General features: G+C 42.6%; 3 protein-coding genes and 2 non-coding genes across 7 annotated transcripts in view; 2 read left to right on the top strand and 3 right to left on the bottom strand.

Annotated features, from left to right (window-relative positions):
• vil1 (villin 1) overlaps positions 1–5,703 on the top strand; it is an 18,808-nt gene extending 13,105 nt beyond the window's left edge. For all 3 annotated transcript variants that reach the window (XM_056579282.1, XM_056579281.1, XM_056579283.1), the window contains 7 exons: positions 2,057–2,236; positions 2,686–2,831; positions 3,237–3,381; positions 3,586–3,774; positions 4,003–4,071; positions 4,166–4,318; positions 4,768–5,703. In XM_056579282.1, coding sequence (XP_056435257.1) covers positions 2,057–2,236; positions 2,686–2,831; positions 3,237–3,381; positions 3,586–3,774; positions 4,003–4,071; positions 4,166–4,318; positions 4,768–4,881 — 996 coding nt within the window. In that variant the 3' untranslated portion in view covers positions 4,882–5,703. The remainder of the gene's footprint in view (positions 1–2,056; positions 2,237–2,685; positions 2,832–3,236; positions 3,382–3,585; positions 3,775–4,002; positions 4,072–4,165; positions 4,319–4,767) is intronic.
• A 655-nt stretch (positions 5,704–6,358) lies between these two features.
• trnal-caa (transfer RNA leucine (anticodon CAA)) lies at positions 6,359–6,468 on the bottom strand. Its single transcript has 2 exons — positions 6,431–6,468; positions 6,359–6,404 (listed from the first exon to the last, which is right to left on the bottom strand). It is a non-coding gene; the product is annotated as a tRNA-Leu (tRNA).
• Positions 6,469–6,743: 275 nt separating this feature from the next.
• trnal-caa (transfer RNA leucine (anticodon CAA)) lies at positions 6,744–6,851 on the bottom strand. The gene is made up of 2 exons: positions 6,814–6,851; positions 6,744–6,789 (listed from the first exon to the last, which is right to left on the bottom strand). It is a non-coding gene; the product is annotated as a tRNA-Leu (tRNA).
• A 433-nt stretch (positions 6,852–7,284) lies between these two features.
• Positions 7,285–11,207, top strand: dhrs12 (dehydrogenase/reductase (SDR family) member 12). The gene is made up of 10 exons (XM_056579172.1): positions 7,285–7,460; positions 7,947–8,080; positions 8,254–8,336; positions 8,567–8,659; positions 8,762–8,843; positions 8,937–8,998; positions 9,173–9,277; positions 9,405–9,495; positions 9,777–9,914; positions 10,377–11,207. Exons 1-10 carry the CDS (start codon positions 7,405–7,407, stop codon positions 10,487–10,489), a joined length of 957 nt encoding a protein of 318 aa, XP_056435147.1. The 5' UTR covers positions 7,285–7,404; the 3' UTR covers positions 10,490–11,207.
• wdfy2 (WD repeat and FYVE domain containing 2) lies at positions 9,968–26,271 on the bottom strand. Its single transcript, XM_056579171.1, has 12 exons — positions 24,672–26,271; positions 23,926–23,993; positions 22,459–22,532; positions 21,312–21,366; positions 20,319–20,469; positions 18,875–18,987; positions 18,416–18,542; positions 17,651–17,756; positions 17,117–17,218; positions 15,870–16,000; positions 15,505–15,613; positions 9,968–12,657 (listed from the first exon to the last, which is right to left on the bottom strand). Exons 1-12 carry the CDS (start codon positions 24,845–24,847, stop codon positions 12,628–12,630), a joined length of 1,242 nt encoding a protein of 413 aa, XP_056435146.1. The 5' UTR covers positions 24,848–26,271; the 3' UTR covers positions 9,968–12,627.
• Between the last annotated feature and the right edge of the window lie 37 nt (positions 26,272–26,308).

Here is a 26,308-nt window from a genome sequence, read left to right as displayed (position 1 = left end):
TGCAAAGAGCTGCCTTCTGATGTTGTAATCGGCAGATGGTCTGTGCAGATGTTATAGGTGATTACCTTAGTCTTCTTTATGTTCAGTCTGAGGCCAACCTTAGCACATTCCACCTCTACTCTGTTCAGGAGTTCCTGTGCCTGCTCCACGCGGTCAGACACCAGGCAGATGTCATCTGCGTAGTCTAGGTCTGCCAGGGCTACAGCAGGGCTTCTTCTAGACTTCCTTGGTGTGATTGTGAAGCCCAGCTCCTGCTCCCGCCCGTTGATGGCTTTCCTGAGCGCGTAGTCAAGGGCTATGATAAAGAGGAAGGGGGCAAGAGTATCCCCCTGCTGCACCCCTGCCAGAATGTCGAACTCCTCGCTGATGCCATCTGGGGTTACCACCTTGGCTCTTGTGCCCTTGTACATGGCCTCTGTGGCCCGGAGTAGATTCGGGGGGACCCCGTAAGCTTTAAGGATTTTCAGCATCATGCTTCTGTTTATTGAGTCAAATGCTTTTTTGAAGTCAATGAAACATAGCACCGCTGTCAAATTGTTCCTCTTCACTTCCTCAATGATTCTCCTTAAGGCCAGGATCTGGCCTACGGTGGTCCTTCCCTTTCTGAAGCCATTTTGGTTGTCCCTCAGGTGTGGGTCAATGGCGTCCCTAATCCGGTTTAGTATCATGCGGTTGTACATCTTCGCTATGACACAGGTCAGGCTAATGCCACGATAATTGTCCGGCTTGCACTCACCACACCAGGTGAGTGCACACAAGCATCCAGCAAAAAATCCCACAAAGTCACTTAAAAGGACAATTCTTAACCAAAATGTAGGCAGGGACAATAGCCAGGTTCATATTATAGGTGATTATAGGTGGAGAGTTTTAAAGAGAGAGAGAGGGCAGAAAAGAGTGCAAGATAGCACAATTTTGGAATAAACAACAACAAAAACTAGAACTGCAAGCAGTTATGCAGGGGTCCAAGAAGTGTGCATTTCGCCGGCACAACGCGACAAGAAATGTGCATTTCGCCGGAAAAACGCGAAGCATGTGTTCAAAACGCTACCCTGAACCTGTGGAGTAGCGAGAAGTCAGTGTAGCGTTTTCGCGGCGAAATTTTTGTAGAAGATATACAATTTCCTCGTTTATTGCGCCCCCTAATGGCGAAATTTTCCGAAATTTTTATCGAAGGTCATTAAGGTTAGCACCAACATGTGTCTAAAATTTGGACTCGATCCGATGTCTAATTTTGGAATTTTTTGTTTTTTTAATTTTCCACGTCTAATTTAGCTAATAAAAGAATATTCAAAACTCTACCGTTTCGTCGTCGAAGGTCGGATCAAAAAACTGTATATGATTTCTTTGCGTGTGTGTCTGAAGATGCCGTGTGCAAAGTTTGGTGTTGATTGGTCAAGAAATGTGCGAGGAGTAGCGAAAAAACAGTTTTGCGGTTTTCGCGATTTAGCGAAAAATATTCATAGACGCAAATGGGCGTGGCCTAGGCCAAAAGATGCAGCAGACTCCAGTGCATCTGTGTGTACAAGTTTTTGGACTGTGGGAGGTTCGGTGTGGGAGTTATAGCCCCAAACGCGTATTCCTTGGTATAGCGCCACCTAGTGGCCGGCATGTCTGGATTTTGTCGTCTGCGTAGTCCGAAGAGATCTGGATCTAGTCATGTAATTGGCGTGTGTGCACCATTTACGGTTTGGGCTGTGGTACCACTTTTAGGGGGGTAAGTATAAAAATAATAATAATAGGAAGAAAAATCCTTACAAAAACAATAGGGATCCAACCTGTTGGCTTGGACCCCTAAAAATCTAAAATCAAAATGGTCTTCTACAGTGAAACGCGCAACCCAACTCAAAACAGATATTGTCAAAGTGCAGATAGAAAAGATAGCTAGTCCCTTTCTAAGAAATAACACTCAAGTAAGCCCTCTTAAATGTACCTATAGCACCTTTAAACCCTGTCTCAGGACATCTGATCACACCCCGTTACAGCTAAAAGTACAGCAGTTCCAACACCAATGGATCGTACCATTAGCTGAGCACCAAAGGGGCTGTGTGTTTGACAGGAAGGGAGCTCCAGAGAGGGGTCGGCCTACAAACCCCCCGCCGTGCGTCTGTTCCAAGTGCGAGGCACCAACGACTTCAACACCCAGGCCATAGAGGTCTCGGCCCGCAGCGCCTGCCTCAACTCCAACGACGTGTTTGTGCTCAGCACTGAAAACTCCTGCTTTCTGTGGTATGGAAAGGTAAGTGCTCCTCCTTTTATTTTTTTATAGTGAATTCAATGTTCATGAGCTCTGTCTTTTAATTTACATAAATTACAATGTAGACATTGAAGTTGGCCCCAGGGAGACGAGGAGAACCTTTTTGATGTCTCCTGGATAACCACAACTGGCGATGATGCAGTGTCTTAAATGTTATTAGGGCCACTGAGGTATCTGCATCAGCAGCTACTTAATAGTTTACGTGACTATGTCTAAAGAAATCAATGAAATTCAAAAAAGCACAGATGTTGAAGACGACAGGGCTAAGTCAATGGGAGTTGTATTCAAAGAGAGAGGCTGCATAGGTGCCTGTCTGAGTTGGTGTGATAACTGAGACGGAAGAGGTGCCTGTCCTAGTCGACGTGATAACAGAGACGGAATGGGTGCCTGTCCGAGTCGACGTGATAACTGCCTGATGGTGTCGCTCTCAGGGCTGCAGCGGTGATGAGCGGCTGATGGGTAAATCCCTGGCCGACATTATCTCCAGAAGAGAGAAGCTTGTCATCGCCGAGGGCCAGGAGCCCGACCTCTTCTGGGTCAGCCTGGGCGGCAAAACGCAGTACGCCAACAGCAAGAGGTACCCGACCCACCGGGGGCCGATGCACGGGTGGGGAACTATATAGGACGCCAGGAGGGAACGCCGATACACATGATGACACATTGAGAGCTCTTCCCTGTTCATTTGACCTATAATATCGATAATGTAACTGAATCTTGACAATGTATAATATTTGTATACATATATATATATAAAACAAATTTAAAAGAGGAGGAAAGTGTAATATATCCATCCCAACCTTAGTGATTGAAACAGCCAAAAAGGAAACCAAACTTTGGCCAATATCAAACCAGTGCCGGTTTCCACTCATTCGTACTGTCCGGGATCTCGCTTCGTTTCGACTCTTTGAAAATGAGCCGCCAGAGAGAGAGTGTTTGTTGCGATGGTTCCTGACCGGGCTTTACTCCGCCTGCGCCTCCACAGACTCCAGGACGGCCTGAACAGCGTCACCCCGCGGCTCTTCGAGTGCTCCAACCAGACGGGCCGCTTCCTGGCCACCGAGATTACAAACTTCGACCAGGAAGACCTGGACGAGGACGACATCATGCTCCTCGATATATGGGACATGGTGACTAGGGGACCCCTTTCATTTTGATAACTCGTTGTTATTTTTTACATTTCTCTGTTTGAAGGTCGGTTTTACATTATAATTGTATTTATGTTATTCTTGTATTGGAACAGTAATTTAAGTCGATGAGGAGGTTAATTGACGTTTCAGCAATTTATGTCCAACGTGAAATTCTTGATTTGGACGCTGGTTGTCTCTTTGCAGGTGTGCCTGTGGATGGGGAGGGGGGCCAATCCCGTCGAGAAGGACGCTGCCGTGACGACGGCCCAGGAATATCTGCGTTCGCACCCGGCGGGCCGTGACGTCGACACGCCCATCGTCCTGATCAAACAGGGCTTCGAGCCCCCGACCTTCACCGGATGGTTCCATGCCTGGGACCCTCAGATGTGGAGCGTAAGTACTTCCTGGAGGAAGTACAGTTCAATTCGAGGCAATTAGGGACAGTCTGGTGTTTAGGCTTTTTGACTCTCAGCCGAAAATGTCCGGTTTTAAAACGCCAACGTGCGCTTCAGACCAAGATGCCCAAACCACACCTGCTCCTTAATTAGATACATCAAAAGCGTTCCTCAAGAAAAATCCTATGTTAATCACTTATTTGAAGAATTTCTTATGTTTCACCAGGGAGGAAAGTCTTACTATGAGCTGAAGTCTGAACTCGGAGATGCCACTGACATCATCAAAATAACAGTGGTAAGCAATATAACATGCACCCCTTCCGTCATACACTTACCTTCTAGAGCCACCACGATATCCACCATGCCCATGTGTTTGTGTCTGTCTTCAGGACATGGCGACGGCGCCCACCACACCGGGCAAAGGGCCTAGCAAAGGGATGGGAATCCTGACTCCGTCGGCCGCAGCCCCCTTCCCTGTCGAGCAGCTGGTCCACAAGCAGAATGAGGATCTTCCAGAGGGAGTTGATCCAACCAGGAAAGAGGTGAGGCGACCAATGAGGGATGACGTCTTGCACCCATGAACCCTAATGCATGCATTTAGTAAGGGCCGAAATATGAAACCAGCCGTTTTAGCTCAATTGGTAAACTTCCCTCTTTCAGTTTCACACATTCTTGGGCAAGATGGGCAACCTTAACGCAAGCTGTGTAATATTTTGGGTTTAAAAATAACATATGGACCCAAGGCCTTAGAAGCCAATAGTAAAACACAGATACATAATTAGCTAATAGAACTAACCTTGATCCAGAAATGTACACAATATTTTTGGGGGAGATCGATTTGACAATGTGTGTCGTGTGTGTGTGTGTGTGTGTGTGTGTGTGTGTGTGTGTGTGTGTGTGTGTGTGTGTGTGTGTGTGTGTGTGTGTGTGTGTGTGTGTGTGTGTGTGTGTGTGTGTGTGTGTGTGTGTGTGTGTGTGTGTGTGTTTGTAGGAACACCTCAACAATGAGGACTTTGCACTAGTGCTAGGGATGTCTCGAATGGAATTCTACTCCATGCCAACGTGGAAGCAGCAGAAGCTGAAGAAAGACAAGGGACTCTTTTAGAGAAAGGTCTCTTCTTGTACTTTGCTGGCTAGATCTTTAATGATGAATTATGTGTTAACAGAGAGTTGACAGTATGGATATGCAGAAGTGTTTTGTTCATTTAAGAAGGAAGACATTTATATTCTGTAGTGTACGATGAATAAACTGATTTTGATGTAGGGCGTAAAATGAGGGGAAGATGAGGTTTCACGTGTCACTCGTTTTGTTTTAAGTATGCTGCTGAGTGTGGGAATAATGTAAAGACAATCCTTTTCAATCACTGTTTTTTTTCAGGTATAAACTAAAAACCCTTTTGTGTGCTTGCCTCATAATCTAGCGTATACATGATGTTTGTTTTATTTAACACACATTTGTGTAGTCTTGTGTAGTAAATTATATAGTATGCCTACAAAAATCGCACCAAGTAAGTTGGTTTTCATACATTTTGCTTAAAAATGGATTCTACATTTTTATTTCCAGGTACGATATTAAATGTTTGAATAATTTAATTCCATCATTCAATGCGAATGAAGCAAGATAGTCTCAAATATATATCACCGAAGTTATTTTAACACCTTTAGAGAAGGTTTCTTAAAGCTTAGTTAGTGAAACACTAAAATATTGATTTCTTTCTTTGATAAGAAAACTGTTTAGGTTGAATGTATTAGAACAACATGTTTATGTTTCTATGTAGGTCTCATCTACAATAACATAATACTAGCTTCTCTGTGTCTGACTGTTTATGTTGAATGTATTAGAACAACACGTTTATGTTTCTATGTAGGTCTAGTCTACAATAAAATACTACAAGCTTTTCTGTGTCTGCTGTGCTTTCATCCTCATGTCAAATATTAAAGAACACAAATAGTGCATACCAATGGTGGAAATTGAGATAATTAGAATTAGAATTAGTTACTATTTTATACACATTTTTCATTTAAAAATACAAACAAGAGCGACCCTAGTAATTATGCAAAATAGTTAGGACATAGTCAGAATTTATGTTGATAAAGGCAAAGGCCAAAATGGTCTGACAAATCCCCCATGCCAATGTTAATTTGTGCTGAGAACAACATTTAGACACAAAATTTGATAAAATAAATACATATATATATATATAAGCATCACGGATGGTTTATGGCTAGTAGGTTTCTAACTGACATTCACATATTTGAATTCAACTGCACATTTTCTGCTTGTTTCAGCCACCAGGGAGCATTGCTTCCTTGATAACTATCCTGCAAATGAGCACAGGCCAAATAATGCTTTACAATATTATTATTTTTTAAATATTCCAATGATATATATGAATAAACCAAAAATATTATAGAATATTTTATAGTCCCTGAATCTCTGAAATCACACGGCCAGTAGATGCAACCACGTATTGAGTGAGAGCATGTTGTGAATAACGTTAGCTATCGATACAGTTCACTTTTGTATGAGTAAACAGATGACATCTAGGAAAGATATAACATGTTTAACAGAGAAAAAGTAGTGTCAGAAGTGGGATTCGAACCCACGCCTCCATTCGGAGACCAGAAATCCCTTTACCAGGAAGGTTTATCACCTTGAGTCTGGCGCCTTAGACCGCTCGGCCATCCTGACAACTGTGATAATGCAGAGCTAAAAGAGTTTATAAATTTGGACAAAGACAACATTACGATTTGGAATTAATTACATTTATGTGTGGTTGAATTAGCTTCAGAAACCGTTTGAAATGACTGAGTGAATTATTGTGATGCATGCGTGCCTCCATTTTTGATGAAATGCTTATGGAAGAAACATTAATTAACAAGGCAACTATAATGGAAGACATTGCTTCGGAGCTCAAGTTATAGCAGTCTTTACAAAGTAAATTAAAAAATCACGTACAAAAGATATGTCAGAAGTGGGATTTGAACCCACGCCTCCATTCGGAGACCAGAAACCCCATGATATGGAAGGTATTACCTTGAGTCTGGCGCCTTAGACCACTCGGCCATCCTGACAACTGAGAAAGACGGGGATTTAATCATACTTGTACATGTATCTAAAAGAATACGTTACAAATGACTAATGAGATATATTTATGCGTGGATAATAAACACCGCATCGTGGAGTATTTAGACTCATGCGAGGGAAAGGTAGCGAATACATTCACATTCAATTATATGCTCCGTTTGTGGGTGTAGGCTTACATTGAGATACTTTTGTGTATTTCAATTAGAATGTTATAATTTAAGGCAATGCTACTTGTAGGCTCAATCATTTAAACAAAAAACATTTTATAAAATACAGAATAGACGAGGCAAACATTGTTGTCTCGTTGTATAAAACTACTACGTAACACGCCCGATTCAAGGATCTGTACGCAATGTTTTAAACCAATAGGAACGCTCATATTGTACCATTTCCGGGACTTGTCAAACAACGTGACTTATTATCAAACGCCACGCCCCTCTTACTACATAACAGCTTTATTATGCTTATGAAACCGAGTGGGGATGTTTAGGCAAGTTCTGTATAATTCACCATTCATCAGTTTATACTTTGTCACTAAACATGTCGATGTACAGGAATGCTGTCTGGTTGGTTAAAGGTCTTCAGGAGTACACAAAGTAAGTAATGATTCGTGTATACAAGGCAGTTTAGCTGTCATGTATTAAGCATGATCATGTTGGATGATATTAAAATGGCATGCTTTATACTTCACCTTTGCTCCTATTATACAATTGTTTGCATATTTGTTTTTTGTGAACCTTTTAATTCAACCTTTAGCATGTAGACAGAGAAAACTCAATCGCTTCAGAGAAAACGTTGCTGCTAGCTATCTCTCAATTGCAATGTATACGTTAAGGAGTAAGTCATAAACATGTGATTTGAGGTTACTGCTATACTATAATTACGACCTCATGATATTTTCAATCTACCACAAATATGCCGACTCCCACCTAGTAAACATTCAGAAGAAGCGGATTTGCAGATGTTGTGATACATATGCTTGTGACTTCTCACCTGTTTTTCTCATATCACCTTTGCCCCCTTTGATCGCTTTTATTGTACACTTGTACATTGTTCATCTTGTTGATCTTTCGCTCCTATAGGAGTGGTTACGAAGCAGCAGCAAAGCATTTTACCCCCGGGGATCTAGATGTGAAGGTTAGCGGGCGGTCCTTTGTGATAACCGGGGCCAATAGTGGGATAGGTAAAAGAGCTGCTTTGGAGATAGCAAACAGAGGTGAGTGTCCTGGGTTTGGATGTGTGTGGGATCAAATGTATGTGTTCAACCTACTTTGGTTTCCTACTTCCACTGTCAATTCATCCAAGTTGCAGATCAGGAATGCCTCTAACGAGATGGATACCGTTGCATGGGCGTGGGCAAGGATTTGACCAAAACATTTTTTTCTACAGGCGGAACAGTTCACATGGTGTGTCGTAACAAGGAGCGGGCAGAAGCAGCAAAGAATGAGATCATTGATCAGAGTAAAAATCAGGCAAGAAGCTTTACAAAATGTCAATATATTTCCTTAATTTGCGTGCAACACCGTTGCCCTGATGCTACTCAGATTGCCTGACTCTTTCTTTACTAACTTGGTTATTCCAACTCATTCAATTCGTTCTGTTTTTGCATCATCTGTATCAGGTGATTGTTTTGCGTCATCGGACACATGAATCTGAAGCTTTTCTTGTGTTGTTCATTTGGCCTGTCATTCTTATTTTCCAGAATGTACACGTACACATAGTGGATATGTCCAGTGCTCTGCAAGTATGGAAGTTTGCCCAGAACTTCAGCCAAGAAAACAGCGTAAATGTGCTGGTAGGTAGCTTCTCAGAGATCACCTCTTGGACATGTATTGCTCATTAATAATTATAATAATGCTTAATTATGCAATATTCTTTTATTCTCCGTAAATTGTAGATCAACAATGCAGGATGCATGGTGAACCAGCGCGAGTTGACAGACGAGGGCTTAGAGAAGAATTTTGCCACTAATGCACTAGGTAAAGAAAAAATCAGTTCCTGGCATGGTAGTTTTGAAAGTATCCAGTGTGTATGTGTATACAGTTTGGATTTGTTCTTGTGTTTTTTGATAGGTACCTACATCCTGACTACGGCGTTGATTCCTGCACTGAAGAAGGCTGAGAATCCCAGAGTGGTCAGTTCTTCTACTTGGTTCATGGCAGACTTTCAATTCATACAATTTGTAGAAGGGAAAAACTAGCAAGGCCAGAAATGCAATTGATTGTTCCCCCATCCAGGAAGCACAGAGATGATCTAATGTATTTTAATTATTATTAAAGAAACATATGTATATATTTCTGGCCTTTAGATCACTGTGTCGTCTGGAGGAATGCTGGTTCAAAAGCTGAACTTGGATGATCTTCAGTTTGAGAAGGGAACGTTCGACGGCACTATGGCCTACGCCCAGAATAAAGTAAGCTTTACCTCCCAAGGAGAACAGAGAGAAAAAATACAATAAAAACAAAAGTGGACGTGTGGGAGGGGAGGTGGTCTGCGCAAACATTCTTTTGTAAGTCCTTGTGTTTGTTTTGTCCCCATAGAGACAGCAGGTGATCCTGACAGAGAGATGGGCATCTCAACACAAAGAGATCCACTTCTCCTCTATGCACCCGGGCTGGGCTGACACACCAGGTAACAGCCACCTCATCGTCCCTGACAGCAGTATGACACAGATGCATGGGTCTTTCATGCCCAGGAGAACGGAGAGTCAATCACAATGAACTTGAAGTCCAAACAAGGAGGCCATGTAAAATTCACATTCTCTATTTTACTGATACTCTTAAGCCAAAAAGCATCATGGATTTCGTCTTCCGAGTGAAAAAAAGTTAGCATTTGAGCCTTTTGATCATTACTGTCATCGAGAGTTTTAGTAGTTCATGCTGCAGTTTTATGTGATCTATGGTTCTCCTTAGCCGTCCAGTTGTCCATGCCCGACTTCCACGCCAAGATGCAGAACAAACTACGGACTGAAGCCATGGGGGCGGACACCATAGTGTGGCTCGCCGTCTCCGGGGCCTCCGGACAGCAGCCCAGCGGCCTCTTCTTCCAGGGTAAGACCCTGTTAAATAACACGGCTCCACTATCCCCGCAGGGCAGGGCCGCCTTCACAGCACACGCCCCCCAGAATAGACCTATAATCCTAACCCTGTAATCGGAACATGCTGGATGGGTGAGGGCTGGCTATTTGAAATCTTCATGTTACAGTCGAGGAATACGTTGACCTCGCCGTGGCACTGATGTTAGCATGGGCTTGATTTGGTCTAATTTGTGCTCGAACAACACCTACTTGTTGTAGCTTAGTGATTCACAAATTGACAACATATGTGGGAACGCCCCTTTGCAATACTTAACTAAGAGCAAAGACGAGTCATAATCATGCAACACTCATGATGCAGAGTTGTTTGGCTGAATCTATTTACAATGAAATTGATTCCAATAATTATCCAAACTACTCGTTGTGTTGTTTGGTTTTGGTGGCATCATGATTGCGTCTTGTGTGTCCCTCCCTGCAGACCGTAAAGCCGTAGCCACGCACCTTCCCCTGGCCTGCTCACGGTGCACCCCACAGGAGGAAGAGAAGCTGCAGGCCACACTGGAGCAGCTCAGCAACAAGTTCAAACCCTGACCGTTCAGTCAGGGTTGGACGTTTACGTAGCAAGAACTCCCAATACAGCCATTACAGTATGTAGTATAATTCTAAGATTGGATTTATTTATATAATTATTTAACCAGTTATGGGGAAAACCTAACACATACCTCAAAGTTCAGTGTCTTAACAAATAGCTAATGGTGATGTTAATACTTTTTTTACTTGCAATTATTGGTGGATTAAAAAAAACTGTTTTCAAACTGGTGACTTTCAATGGTCCGCGATCCAGAATGTCTGGGGTGAATTATCCAGTGATTCTGAATCCGGCGTATTCAGTGTGGACAATCAATATTTGAAGAATGACACAGCACTAGTGCATACATCAAGGCAAAGATTTATTCAGGAAGAGTGTTGTGAACCATGACTCTATGAAACAAAATGCCTTGTTGAATGAATAGTACATTTAAATACATAGTTGTACTATGATTTGAGACATTAATGCATTTTTGTGAGCTCTTGTAAGGTGTTCCACTTGCTTCATTACACCTTGAGCAGGGTGGTCAAGCTCACGAAGGGCCATCGGCCGTTTCAAGTATAAATTTGATAAAGATGGACATTAGAGAGTTACACATAGCAGCAATGCGTCACAAATTACACATTTTCAATCCTTGATTCAGTGCATGAACTTACGATATATATTACAAACCTCCACAGCCAAACAGGTAATCACGGAACACAAACATGTTAATTACATTTGTATGAAAGGTGATGTATGAACACGATGAAAAAAGAGACAATAAGCGATATGCAATGATATGCAAATATCTCTGCATGAGATTTGACCAAACAAAACATTTTACCACAAAACAACCACTGCGCTCTCTGTCCCCAAGTCCAGCCCCTAAATAAGCAAGGCTCCCAAGAAACATTTGGTTCATTTCCATGACATAATCTTCTCATTTGAGCCTAAATCCAATGATCGTTGGATGGAAAGATCATGTTTTGTTGCTCTACAAGACTTCATGTCATTTGGTCACTCATCAAAAGTTAAAGCTCTCCAGGTTCAGGAGGTGAAACGTCCCCACAGCGATCAGAGTGAAACACCCGGATTGGCTATACTTCAAAATGCATACAAGTACGAAATAAATGACACCAACTGACCGAGCTTCTCACTTACTGAACCTTGTCCACCATGGCCCTTCTCCCTGCCCCCCCCCCCCCCCACACACACACACACAGCCCATGTAAACCAGCTGGAGCAAAAAAAGCCCACATCCCCAAATGCCTTCCATTTGATAGGCTAGTTCAGCTAACGTGTCGTTCAACGACACAAAGCCACCATTGATCTGTACTTATTCTCTCTCACTGTAACCGTACTGAATTCAAAGCACAACGTGGCTCATTTTGACCATGGACAAAGTTTTTGAGATAAAGCCTAAATCCACATCACTGGAATGCTCATTTCAAAATGTCCACATTGCTCTCTCAGTCCTTTCGATCCTGACGATATAGTTACAGAACATTTAGGCTGTAGTTTTTGCCTTTGCTCTTTCTCAGTAAAGTTTCATCCATCTGAAGTTGTTACCTATCATTATATATTATGCTCCATTTGGGAATTCAGCTCAATGATGGATTGTATTCCCTGGCTGTTACCTTTGTGCTTCAATATACAACAAAAAACATACAAATAATCTCTATGCGTGATGATTCCATTCCTACTGGGACTTACTCTACAACCCGTTACCTGTTGATGACAGAAAACAAATCACATACTAGTAGAGGCTAGATTTCAAATTCACAGTTCAACCAGGAATGCCGTTAAATTAAAGAGTGTGGAAGTCCCCACCAAGGAAGTCCGAAGTCCACATGGACACACAAACGAACACACACACAACAGGTGCTTTCATCCTTCCCTTCTCTCTTTGCTCAGATAGGGGTGGGACGTGACCCATAGTTGACCGACCCTCATGTACTGTATTGTTCAGTGTTGGATTTTCTTCCTGTGTGTTCAGGTGTGTGCGTGTGCGTGTGTGTGTGTGTGTGTGTCAACCCATTTATACAGCAGCACTATCTTGGCTCCCCCTTCAACCCCCCCGTAGCAAAGGGCTGCCCGGTCCGCCATGGGTCCGTATCTGAACCAGGCGTCCTCTCGCCGTCCCCGGACGGGACGGAAGTCAGGACACCACGGGAGTCATGTCCCACAGCTGGAGGCACAGAGAGGGACAGACGGACAGAGATTACACGCAAGGGACAATGTACAGCAACATATTCCAGCAATGACCGACTAGCTGTACTTATATTATGCCGCTTATTACACGGCTACTTACTTAAAGGTTGCATAGGTGATTTGCTTTTTTGGCCATTTTTGCAAAATTACTTGAAATCCTTATCATAACCCGCTTACAGCCACTGAGTTAGAAGTACTGACATGAAAATTAAACTTGTCAATCATCTGTGGAACGTGCAGGGCTCGAAAAACTCCAGCCAATCATATCCATTGCCACCGAGTTTCATTGGACAGTAAGTACGTCAATCAAACGGTCGTACTGCACTCCCCCTCCCCCCCTCCCCCGCGCCCCGCGCGCGACCCCTTCGTGCAGTACTCGTGACCCAGAGCTCGTGACCCAGAGCAAGCTCCTGTTTGTTGTTATCCTGCGGTATCTACTGGAACTAGTTAATCCACATTTGGACCTAGCAGTAGAAGACAATTTCCATGGCAGACAAGACGCCACAATCCCCACCACCACCACCACCACCACCAGCAAAGAGAAGGAAAACTCTTTTTCAGAGAGTAATTGATAATAAAAACGCTGAAAGAGAAAAACTGAAATCAAGAATAATCCTAGGCGCTGCTTTTGAACGTTGGCGGCAACTGAAGGACGAGAAGGGTCTAAAAACCGATGCTTGTGTGGCGGTTGACCTAGTTTCAAAGTTTATACCGTTTATACTCGGTAATACCGGTGTTGAGACGAGTGTAGGCTATTACTCGGTGTGAAAATGTCCACACCGCGGCAACCCTAGTGAAAACCAGGACTTCCAATACAATTATATGAAACAAACATACATTTTCTAAAAATAGTATTGATTTATGTGACCGTTTAATGTTTATAACATCTGGTGCAACCATAGCCGCGAGAACGTATTCTCAGCAGGGGGTGCTGGAAAAAAAAAACCCGGCCTGCACTAGACTCGCAACTCGTCACATTGATAAAAAAGATATATAGCAGCGCAGCTCAATTACACCAGTGCATGCGCGCACAGTTGAAAATCGATCGTTGTGTTCACTTCCTTCACACCATGGTTCACATCCAGCTGCTCACAGAACAAGTTTAGCGCACCACCGCTACCCTCACACTTTTTCATATAGCCTTTTTTCAGCACTAGGACATATGAGCATTAAATAAATGCTGCGTCTCAACATGCCTTGGACAGCAGCGAGGATGACTCGCTTTGCCACGGGCCGAAACAGTTCGGAGCGACCACAGCCAGAGCGAACACAGCGGGGCAGAGGAGTGTCAGGAAGTCTTTGGTGTACACATCAGTACGGCCTATTTGCACTACTGTTTAGTGGCAATGCAGTGTTTTATTCTATGCCTTTTTATTTTCGTATATTATTTCAATTAATACAATTTATTTATTCATGAAATCAAGATCTGGGCTTCAAATCTTTTTTCCAAATATAGGTCGTATTACAATGGGGTTTGTGTTTATATTCGGACCAATACGGTACAGCGGATGCTCACATGACGTTAAGCATTTCCTGGTGCATAATGTGACGCTTCAGAACCTAAAATCCCGTTTCTCCCCGTTGATACGACAACACATAACCGGCGTTTTCAGAAATCTCCACTTTGGTTTTTAGAAATGATCGTTTTCTGTGATAAGACAGGGCCTCGGACAGGGGGTGTTGCAGCACCCCCAAAACCCCTACTTCCCGCGGTACTGGGTGCAATTTACAGCTGAATGTAGTGCCATGTTGTTAAACGAAAACCTACGCTAGCCTGGCTCGCTCTCGCGCATCTCTGTTCGCGCTCGTGCATGATTGCGCGTCCAGGTACTTGGAATGGGTGGAGTCAGAGTCAGCGTTGAAGGGGAGGGGGTAGGACCATTTGAGTTGTGTATTTTCAAAATCTGCTGGCGTTTCGCAAATCGCGTACCCAACCTTTAATAAATCAATTATTTAATTTCATAATAATAAAACATAAAAAATGATTTAATTGTATCCGCCACAAATACGCCGTAACATACGGTTGGAACTGCGGCCATAGTAACTGTATAGGCTGTTATACATAGCAGTGGTCGGCTATTCGTAGCCAAGTGTAGTCACATCACGAAACAACTCCATTGGAACGAAGGAAAGAACATTTCATTCGTTTTTTAGAAAGCTTGAAATAAACACTGTCAGAAACTATGATGTGAGATCAGTGAGATTTCCCTGTGGAAACATGGTGGGTGGAGCTGTAATCACATCACTGCAGAGGTTTATGGGCACTATAGGCGCATAAAATACTTGAATGGGTGGTTATGTGCTGTGGCCATGATCTGACCCTCCTTTCTCAAACCCCTTGTTTTATGATCAATATTAAACCGTTTCCAGATTTGACTTAGTTAAATAAAGGGTCATTGGATGCCATTTGGTGATGTTGCATCATGTATAATTGGAAATACATTACAATAAGGGTACACTACTTAACCAAATTAAAAATAGTGAATGCAATAATAAGCCTCATTTGTATAAGGTAATTTGATACCATTTGGTGATGTTGCATCATGAATAATTGGAAACACGTTACAATAAGGTAACACTACTTAACCATTAATTAAAAATAAATGCAATAATAAGCATTAACCAACAGTTAACTAATGTTTCTAGTCATCATTAACTAATGGTGTTCATGTTTACTAATGTTGTTAAAGTTTACTAATGGTGTTCATGCAAACTAAGGCAATGTTGTTCATGTTACCTATGGTCTTATACCTATCCAAAATTAGTGATTCCTTATGCTAGGAAGTACCAAGGCACTGTAATGGCTACATTGGGGGACCCTGACCTTGATGACCTTGTCCGTCCCGGAGGTGAGCAGGTTCCCGGTGGTGGCTTCGTAGTGTATGTGCACGATGCTGTGCTTGCTGTCGTGAAAGCTCGCTGTAGGCGCTCGGCTGGAAGCCACACAACACATGGAAAACACATGGAAATAAGCAATCAACTAATATACACATATGAACGTTGTTTAATAAAGAAATAACAATTTTACCAATAATTGTAGTTATAAAAACGTAGTATGACTGAGGATGCATTGTTTTGATATATTATTACTAACAGCATGAACCTTTGTGAAACAAACCACTGATCAAGATGGGTATTAAATGCTAGTATGTGTATTGATTTAGAGTCATGTTACGACGCGTCACTCACTCCTCTTCCGTGATGGACTCGTGGCAGCTGTCACACACTCGCACCTCAAACTCAAAACCCATGAGGGGGATGGTGGAGCGCTTGGAGGAGCACTTCCCGCACACAGCCTGCCCACATTTCCTACAGTGGTGCTGGAGAAGAGAGAAAGAAACAAGGGACTTTACCCCCCTCTAGTGGACATGAAACGGAACCGCATCTCCACAACAAAATAAACAATTGGGGTAAATATTATCACTGTGCTAGCATAGCTTGTCAAAGCGATACGGGTGAGATCATTCGAACATAACATATCCGATTGGAAAAGATAATGACACGCATGCTTTATTGCCAGACTCATTATGGCTGATGTAGGTGGACTTGTTTTAAAATATCTTTTTTTTTTTTATTATTGAAGCAAATCAGACACAATTCCCTTCTATACCACATTATTTCTGATGAGCTTGCTCTAGTCAAATTACCATCAAGCCAGTATCGCTCGGCACGTGGTCTGTGACAGGAAACAGCGTAGCGGAGAGATAGAAACACATTACTCTCTGAGAGAAACCACAACGGCTGGCTCGCACAGACTCTTTAAAACAGCCGACGGCGGGCTAACCGTATGCCTAACCTGGTTGAACCCGTTCTAAACCGATGTATAGAAATATTCTAGACAGGGAAATGTTTCAATAGAGTAGGACATTAAATGTAATAGAGGTTTAAAAGGAAAAGGGTATGGTTTCCTGACATTTTGGACTGCAAGCACCACTACCTCCTGGCCTTTTAAAGGCACCCAGTGCAACTTTCGAGGCTTAAAAATAAATAAATTCAATTTCTAGTCTTTTTTACACGTAGTAAGTTTCAATAACTCCATACCATTACATACCGACATTCAAGCAGCAAATATGAGACGTCGTTGTGTGGTGAGAACTGATAGAAAATCGATAACAACAACAATGCCGCCATTTTCTTTATTTTTTGTAACCTACAATAAATAAAGCAGGCTTCCAGTCAATGGAAAAATGGCGTCTCCCCACCGGCGATTGTTGTTGTTTACGATTTTCTATCAGTTCTCACCACACAGCGACGTCTCATCTTTTCTCCTTGAATGTCGATATGTAATGGTATGGAGTTATTGAAACTTACTACGTGTAAAAAAGACTAGAAATTGAATGTTTATTTTTCATTGAATGTTTACATAAAGTTGCACTGGGTGCCTTTAAAATCTGTCTTAAATGTGTCAAATGAACAGTAAGGTAAATGTACGGTACCTGTCGCAGGCCAATCTTCTTACTGTCCCACATCTGTTTGAAGTTCCAGAAGAACGGCTGCTCGCACTTCTGACAGGAATCACTGTCCAGCCACTCTGGAGTCTGGGGGGAGGAAGCAATCACACAGGTTCAATAGGCCAGCAGCATCTATCAAGTGGGGGCCACAGTACTGTATAATAATAATAATCATAATAATAATGCATAATTAACAACCCCCTAAAAAATAATTGACTTTGTATGAACGCTACCTCTATCTTCTGGACACAATGCCAACACTACTAAATGGTTTGACAATACAAACGTTCACAGTCTGGTAAGATGTTCATTGACTGGTGGTGAGGAAATGGCTTTTGAAGTCAACACTCAGAGTAACAGAGGTGGGGACCATAAAGTCATAAATACCAACGGCAGTGAAATCCAACCCTTGGATCAGAAATTGACAAGGACTTTACAATTACAGTTAGGCCTTTTCGACTGTGTGTGTCTGTGGGCACGCTTGTGCGTGTCGTGTGTGTTATCTCCACAGGGGCTGACCTCTTGTCGCGTCACGTCCATGTTCCAGATAACAATGCTTCCGTCCGAGCTGCAGGAGATGAGCTGGCGTGTGTGGGATGCAAAACACAGGCCCTGCACCTTGTCACTGATCCAAAAACACACACGAGCGCGCACACACACACACACACACACACACACACACACACACACACACACACACACACACACACACACACACACACACACACACACACACACACACACACACACACACACACACACACACACACACACACACACACGGTTCATCCTTTTAACTCATCCACTATCATAGGCATACTTTTAATATTCAAATGCAAATTAGGCATTTGAAAGCCTTTTGAATTCGTAACACCTCTAAAAACCCATATAACATGTTTGACAGTCAGTCCCCACAAGGCATTTACAAGTAGAGAAGAAGTCCATTCAATTCTCAAAACGATCAGTGAGTCATGAGTAACCAAAACACGTATTCAAAATGCACAGGCTTCACTCAACACCCCAATTACGATCATTGCTTGGCCCGACAGGCTCGGTGCAGTGCCAAGAGACTTCTAAAATCTGACAGTAAACTGTTCATACTTCCAGCCAATCGGGAAACAGCAGCCACCATAACCTGTGCTGGTTGTTTTCCCTGCAGATCATGACAGTGTTGGGCCACTCTAATTCACCTACCGGACACAAAACATATCTCCTCTACAAGCTTGTTTGGAGATTAACATAATAGCGAGTGTCATGTGTGCGTGTGTGTGCGTGCGTGCTTACTTGTGGCCCTGTAGCTCGATGGCGGTGCCTTTGCGTCCTCCGATGTCCCACATGATGATGGAGTTGTCCGAGCTTCCGGAAAACAGCACCCTCTGACCCGGGTCCCAACACAGGGCCGTCACATTACCTGGAATATCCCACACACACACAAACACACACACACACACACACACACACACACACACACATACACACACACATACACAAACAATTAAGATGGCAGACATGACTCACTTCAATAAACCAAAGCATTTTAAGAGAAATTTGAGTCTCGTCTCTTATCGTAAACACATTTGAGGGTACAAAATCGGTACCACACACTGAATGTGGCCCCACTAAAAGCCAACTGGCTCACGAATACAGAGATATACAACGCTTGACCAGCTGTGTGAGGTAATGTGGTGTGATGATGTTTTTTGGGGGGGGGGTTTAGGGTGTTGTGTGTGTTCGTGTACAGACCCGTGTGCCCCTTGAAGGTGGTGACCATACTGCAGCTGTCCTGCTCCACCTTCAGGATGGTCACCTGGCCGGACTGATCGCCCACAAACGCATGTCTAGTCTCCACGTCAAACCTTAGAGGATCAAGGCGGTCAAGGAGACGTAAAACTGCCCAGGCGTATACAAGGGGATCACTACTGGATCTGATGAAGACTCACGACAGTCAAATTGCTGTAATTTTTGTCTAATACATGTCTCAGACTCAGTTGATGCACTGTGCTAAGCTTAGCCAATCACCGGTTCAGTGGTTTTTGATGATTTTCCCACAATGCAGAATTAACTAATACGTCGAAGAAAAATAGAAAGCAAACGTCCTGTGAGACGGGATTTGATTTGATTATCTAATCCAATTCCTCATTCTCGAAAACAACCATGCCTCCAATTTGAATCCAAGAGTGACATCCTGCAGTGGTCATTAGGGGTAAGAAGGAAAACAAAGAAATGCTATTTGGCTTGCTAGTCATTTAATGTAGAGGCAATAACACAATATTGTGTGTCCAATTCAAATCCATCCCGTGGATCAGACCAATGCTTTAGAACTAATCACATTGGACCAGTCATGTTGGTTAATGGTCGCTATTGGTGGCCTGTACAAAGGATATTTCAGACCAGTGCCAAAGAAACATAGTGTACTCATTGGTTTAATACATAAATAACTAGTCTATAACCATCAATGGCACGGCTGAGTACGGCCCCCCAATACTTCATCTGGCCATTCTAGAAACCCACTCGGCCCATCTCCTTGACAACGGGATGACAGTTGTCTATTGTTAGTCCCCTCCTTCTCTTTAGTATACAGTAGCTGGAGGCTAATCTTATCGCACTCAAAGCCCCCTCTGAAATAAGCTGAGGGAGAAACCTCAAAAGGCCTCAAAACTAACTCTTTGACATTATAGACGAGAGCTGCCACTTGCCAAAACAAATATATCTTTAAACTCCCCGCCAAGCGAGTCTACTGAAGAAGGCGGGTCGGTTGCCACTTGTTTAGCTGTCTTGGCTGCACTCCACTTAACGCAGCAGTTAAGCTGACAGGTTCATTGGGCGCACGGGTCTTAAAATCCCTGCAACAGTGAGGCATTAGCTAAGGCCGGAGCAGTTAGCCCTCCGGGGAGAGCGCACGCGCGCACACACACACACATTTCCCCCCCCCCCCCCTACACACACATATGCACTTAAATACACACACGCGCACACACACACACTTAAATGTACGCACACAGACACACTCTAAAATGTATCCACACACATATCTCCCCCACTCCCACACACACAGACACACTTAAATGTGCAGAGACATAGATAGTGTTTTACAGACACACACACACACACACACTAAAATGTACCCTTACACACAAACACACACATCTCTCTCCCCCCCCCACCCCCGGTTTTGGGGAAAGGATACTGCAGGCCCGAGACGCAGGCGGCCGTGCGGTAGGTACCCAGTTGTTGGCCGCTCTCAGAGCAGTGCCAGGTGAAGTTCTTGTCCTGGCCCGTGCTCAGCACCCACTCCATCTCCAGGACGAACAGCACCACCATCACCCTGCCCTGGTGGGCTGAGAGCACCACACACACACACAAACACAGAGAGACCCTTGAGTTAGATGCACTCACGGCGAGCACAGGCAGGAGGTGTTTCGAGGAGCAGGAAGGGGTAATATGCGTCTTGGTCGGGGAGCCCATGCACAGGAGAGGGTTATGGTTTGGACTCTAGTTTGGATAACGATTCAGAATAATTGGGAATGGTTGAAACCTTGACCCTGGGAGTCAAACTCCCTTCCCGTGGACTACTCTGCTTTCCCACAATTTTAAATATATGGAAAACTGAAAAAAAAAAAAAATACAGAAAGTCGTGCCGCTGCATAGATATTTGGATAACCCATATTTGGCACACCATGTCACGATAAAGTGTGAGTATAGCACTTTGCGATAAACAATAAACTGTAGATACAGCTCTGATTATGCGGTTGATTGCCTCCAGGACAGAGTGTTCTAACCTCGACCATGGCTGCAGTTGTATCAAAAGCTGCAGTCAACAAGCAGTGGCTCAGTGCACAATGTGGAAATGAGTGTATGATTAGTATTAATAGAATGTGCCTTCCCATTTAAACTGGACTTAAATGTTCTGCACTATTTTAAGTTCCTGAGGGCTGAATCATTTTTTGAAGTGTAGTTTAATGGTCCATCATTTTCTGGACATTGGAGAGGTTTCTGCGCTGAATCAGCACTAGTCTGTGAAAGTACAGCGCTCAGTAACCTCAGTTTGCTGATGTAAGGAATACAGTCAAAATGGCCGATGGAAGGGGTAGAGTACAAAAAACTGCACAGTAGTCCTATCTTTTTGCCAAAAAGGAATACATTTTAAAACACACACACACAAACATATATGGTGTCTCACCCTGGTAAGTGCGGGCAGGGGTCATCTTGTTGTAGTCTTCGGCCAGGATAAACTCCTGAGAGACAGGAAACGAAAAAACATGACTCAAGAAAAAGACCCGTGTTTCAAAATGCACCACGACACAACGCGGTTCTGGATAAGGCCTTTCTGATGACAATGTTAAAGCAGCATATTCAAACAATGCATCATCAAAAGCAGTCTTGTGTATCTAACATTGACATTTGCATAACACAATATGATGTGCATATAGAATGTGTGGTTAAGTTGGTTCATTTTTAAACTATTTAATGGGAGCAAGAGGCAAAATTAACCAAACCTGTTCTCAGGACTAGAGAACTCAAAAATGTCCCTTCGGTCCCTTCCACAGAATTAGGATAATCAGCTTTTAGTTTTGATGCCTCTCTGTTGTTGAACATTTTACAGAGCTATCTGAATGAGACAGAGCAGTATCGACAAGCATTTGATATTGTTTGGAAATTTCTATCTCCCGATGTGATTGTTTTGCCCAAATATATGGTTATTTGGGTTTTTGGAAAATCACTTTGTATGTTTGTGTTTAATGTTTAGATTATACACTTTTTATTTATTTGGATGTAAGCTTGTCTATGCATTTTAAATATTTGGGATGATTATGTATGCATATCCTGCATTTTCTTCCTTGCCTCTTTGGAAATGTATACAGTGTTCTTTTGAAAAAGAGTTTATACTGTTTTTGGTAAAATAAGAACATTACACACGCTCTGTACAAATCACCCAAATACTTACTGAACATTAATTTCCCAGAAGTTACCCAGTCAACACACCAGGGTTTATAAAAAAAAAAATCACCCCAAATCATCCCATCCAACGCTTCATAAACAATTAGCAACTCATTTATTTGATATTATATATACAACTTATACTACCAGGAAAGCTTACCTAGAACTTTGTATAGAATAAATGAATCGGAAGGAAAGGGGAGAGGAATAGAAGCCATCTAATTTAGGTCTTCCTTGAATGCTGACCGACATACGACCCCGTGGAATGGTGGAGGCAGTAACCCTAGGGGTCATTTCAGGTTGAGGAGGGTTGGTCTGGTGGGTCAACCTGGAAAGTATTTGGGAGAGAGAGAGAGAGAGAGAGAGAGAGAGCGAGCAATAGAACTTACAGAGATGCCTCCAGTGTCCATGCCCACAGACAGCCGCCTGGTCTCAGGGTTAAAGGACATGCAGGTGCAGGAGTCTGGAGAGAACGAGAGAAAAACTTGTTTGGATTTTTGCAAATGTCACGTTCACACATGATGCGACTCCAAATTAATGGTGTTTTTTTTATTTTATTGTCGTGTCAGCTTTTTAGCAGTATAGGATTTGATGAATTTGGTCTTTAGCCACTCCTAATCCATAATTCCTTTTTTGATCCAATGCCAATGATCTAATTGTAAATCGGATCTGGCACTCATGCTAATCCTCACCCCGATGTGCAAAAATAATGTAACATTTTTGCAACATAATGTAACAATGTAACAGAATGTAACAAAGAAGATTACTGTAGCATTGAGGCCCAAGACCAAGCAGTCACAGCCTGGTTGAACAGTAGAGCACCAAAACTGCACTGTCCTTGCCACCACTCCCCTAGACCACAAAGAAACCTTTCAGAGCACCAGGCTCTGGGAGATACCGGGCAGCAGTCTGGGCCCACCTCAAGGAGCAGGCATAGTGAGTCAAGTGGGAACGCGAGGCTGTACACAGCTTCTACTATAGTGCCTAAACTACATTAATGGCACAAAAACAATCTACAAAATGAAACGCCATACCCAAAACCACTGAGATAAAAGGCTGAGGAGAACTTCATGTTTGGGGGGAGAACTGGGAGTGAGAGTGCCTTTTGAAAGTAGGAGGAAAGGAAATATGTTGCCCTTTGGCATTTGCAACAAATGACAGCAGAGACAAGCCAAAATGGCCAACATCAAACCAACCAGCAGCCCAGAGAATGGCACATCTATGAGGTCATTCTCATTGCTGACAAGTGCAGCATGGCATTGTAACAGTTTTACAATACAGTACTATCTAAATGTCAGTGATCGCCCTCCTACAAAAAGTATACTGCAATACAATTCCATGTGTTGTAGAGAAATGAATCAGATTCCATTTATAAATGTATACTTTGATACAACATAATAGCATCACTATCATGATTCATCTACAAAAATATGACTCAAAATGGTGTGGCTTTAGTAAAGCTATCTTGCAACCAAATAAAATACTGGTAATCAGGCGCCTATTAATTGCTGCAACGCCATAATAAAGGGGAACACAGAAACAATCTACTCCCTCTCCTAGGAACTGAAACTGAAGGAAAACCAAGATGGCAAGTGTCGACACACAAACAGGGATCTCTGAAGTTACAAAACCATGTCTGATTTTCAAAATTTCCCAAAGAATCATCAGACAAAGCAGTAATTACACACAAATTCAGTTGTAGGTACTGCTCACTCTGAGAAATTTGAAACAAATAAGAAATAATGTATCTAAAAATTCAGACTTCATTGTTAAAGACAGAGAAAATGTTGTTAGACACAGTTTACAGGTGTATATATATATATATATAACCAGGGATCTCGAAGCGACCGACTTACTTGACATGGTTTGGTAGACACTGGGCCAGTACTGACCACTGTCTCTCTTGAGCCATACTCGAATTGTCCTGGAGAGTTAAAAAGCATGTTAAGTCCTAGATAATAACTTAATCCTCTATTACAGATAACCAACACCTAATTTATTTAATGCAGTCAGTGGTATGCAAGTAACAGAGTAGTGGAATTAGATTTTTTCCATAATTTCTAATTATTATATATTATATTTTATTATTGGTCTCAGTAACGGTTTAGTTGTAAGTACAGAAATATTGTGATCATGTAATCAGATAATTATTATGCTATTATTATGTAAAGTCGATGGTAGCTGCATATAAAATGTGTCACAAGCTGATATATCAAAATTAAAGAAAGTACAAAGGTATAGTTATTTGGAATATTTTATGAAGTACACATTTTCAATACTGCAGAAATTTGAATGGCGTTTAGTAGAAACGACCACGCACTTGAATATAGTAGGCCAAGTATGCATCGGCATTGGTCCTATCGTGCTCAATCTGCTTCAGCAAAGAGCAGACGCAGTAGATCATTGACCAAATGAATTTGGGTGAGGGGGTGGGCAACACACAAGGCACCATTGCCTGAAGCAATAGTGTTTTTTCCACAAACCGTAGCGAAGTTAATTCAACAATACATTTACACTCCTATGCTGCCCTGAACATGCAGATACTAGAGTCTAGGGGTTATGGTCTCTTTAATGCACATGCGACAGCCGGTGTCCACCTTACCTGTCTTCAGAGACGCTGATCACGCCGTCCTCTTTAGGAATGATTACCGCTGTAGTCACAATATCTTGAAACGCTTCGATTTTGCTCAACAGAACTGGCTTCCGAGTCTGCGGTTTGGGCTGTTCGGCCGCCATAAGGGATGCAGGAACCTCCTTCCCTCTTTTGGTCTCTAACATAACACCTTATTCCATGAGCATGTCGAACACTTGTCGTTTATTGTATGCTATCCAGCAGGGCACTTGCAGCCATGCAGGGTCTAATGTTTTGACGGACGAGCGGAGATGCTGCCTGTCAGCTGACTGACTGCAATTCGTTGACAAGCTTCTCCCTGAACTCTGCAGTGGAAGTGTGTGGAATTGTATTTCCGGTAACAATGTATATGTACGTCACACCAACGTACATAAACAACTTTTTTCATTCCTGGTTAAATTATCCAGGTTAACATACTGGTGTCCATCCACAATAAGGTTTCAATTGTGTGTGACTACTAAATGGAATTTGACATTTCTCCATTCACGATAAATGCTTTTCCTGTACCATTACTTTGAAATGCACCTCGACGACAAAACCGGAAGAAGTGTCTAACTGGGCTCGTCCATGCGCACCACTCTGAAAGTGTCATTATGCACACATCGTGTCCCTTTCTGTTTTATGACTTATCAGCCGGATGTTTTTCTTCTGTTTCATCCGAAGTTTTGACATTTAAGTTTAAGATACTTAAGTACATATATTACCGACATTGTTGTCACAGCTATTTGATTGAGGGTCTTGACCTCGATCCATCTCAATCAGGCCCAATATAAGCAGGGCAGTTACGTAGACCAGAACATGTTAGACAACTCAACATGGGTTGAGTTACTCTGTAGTTTGTACTAAATCCACTGCTCATGAGCAATTGATGGCCCTGCTGTCTTTGTGAAATGATCAATTGTATTGAGCAACATAATCACACATACAGTTCTAGTATTTTATAATAATTTAAGTAACTAGTTTTTATCTAACACTAATACATCGTTGATTAGTTGTGTAGTCGATGGTTAAAACATAGATAGCCCACGAAACAACGTGTCTTGTTAGCAGTTGATGTCATTGTGTGTGCACGTACGTGCACGCTCCCGCATATAGCGAAACCTTGCAGGATTATGAAACGAAATCTATTAATCGCCACATCGTTCAAAGATGAGGCCTTTGGTCGTAGATACGAAACGCCCCGCATTGTGTAAACAAAGGGGCTCGTGTAATTTTAATGAAAAGCACAACTTAGAAGCCAGATTGTTTTGCAATGTTTGGATTTTGTTCTGCTCAGTTCGTGGGCTGTCTTTCACACAAGCCTACGCCCGTGCAAAAGAAGAAATGAATGTTGATTATGCAATCGGTTCACATGGCGGACATCGAGCCCCATCACCAAGATTGCTGCTCTCAAATGGCAGATTCGCCTTTGTTTACAAATCTATCTATCCATCGTGGTTGCATTCACCGACCTAAGCGTTAAAAGCCTACATCATCATCTCGAGAATATTTTCTCGCATTCCAGTTTTCACAGCAAGCATGCGCACAGGAGAATGAGGGCTTTATCCTTATTTGGATATGGTAATTAGCGACTTCAAACAGCCTATCAGTGACCGAGTGGCTGGGCA

Source organism: Gadus chalcogrammus, chromosome 20 (genome assembly GCF_026213295.1).
Source record: "Gadus chalcogrammus isolate NIFS_2021 chromosome 20, NIFS_Gcha_1.0, whole genome shotgun sequence".
In the NCBI taxonomy this organism is placed as follows: Eukaryota; Metazoa; Chordata; class Actinopteri; order Gadiformes; family Gadidae; genus Gadus; species Gadus chalcogrammus.
The sequence above is the reverse complement of the archived record's forward strand: the minus strand, read 5'-3'. Positions and strand labels throughout refer to the sequence as shown.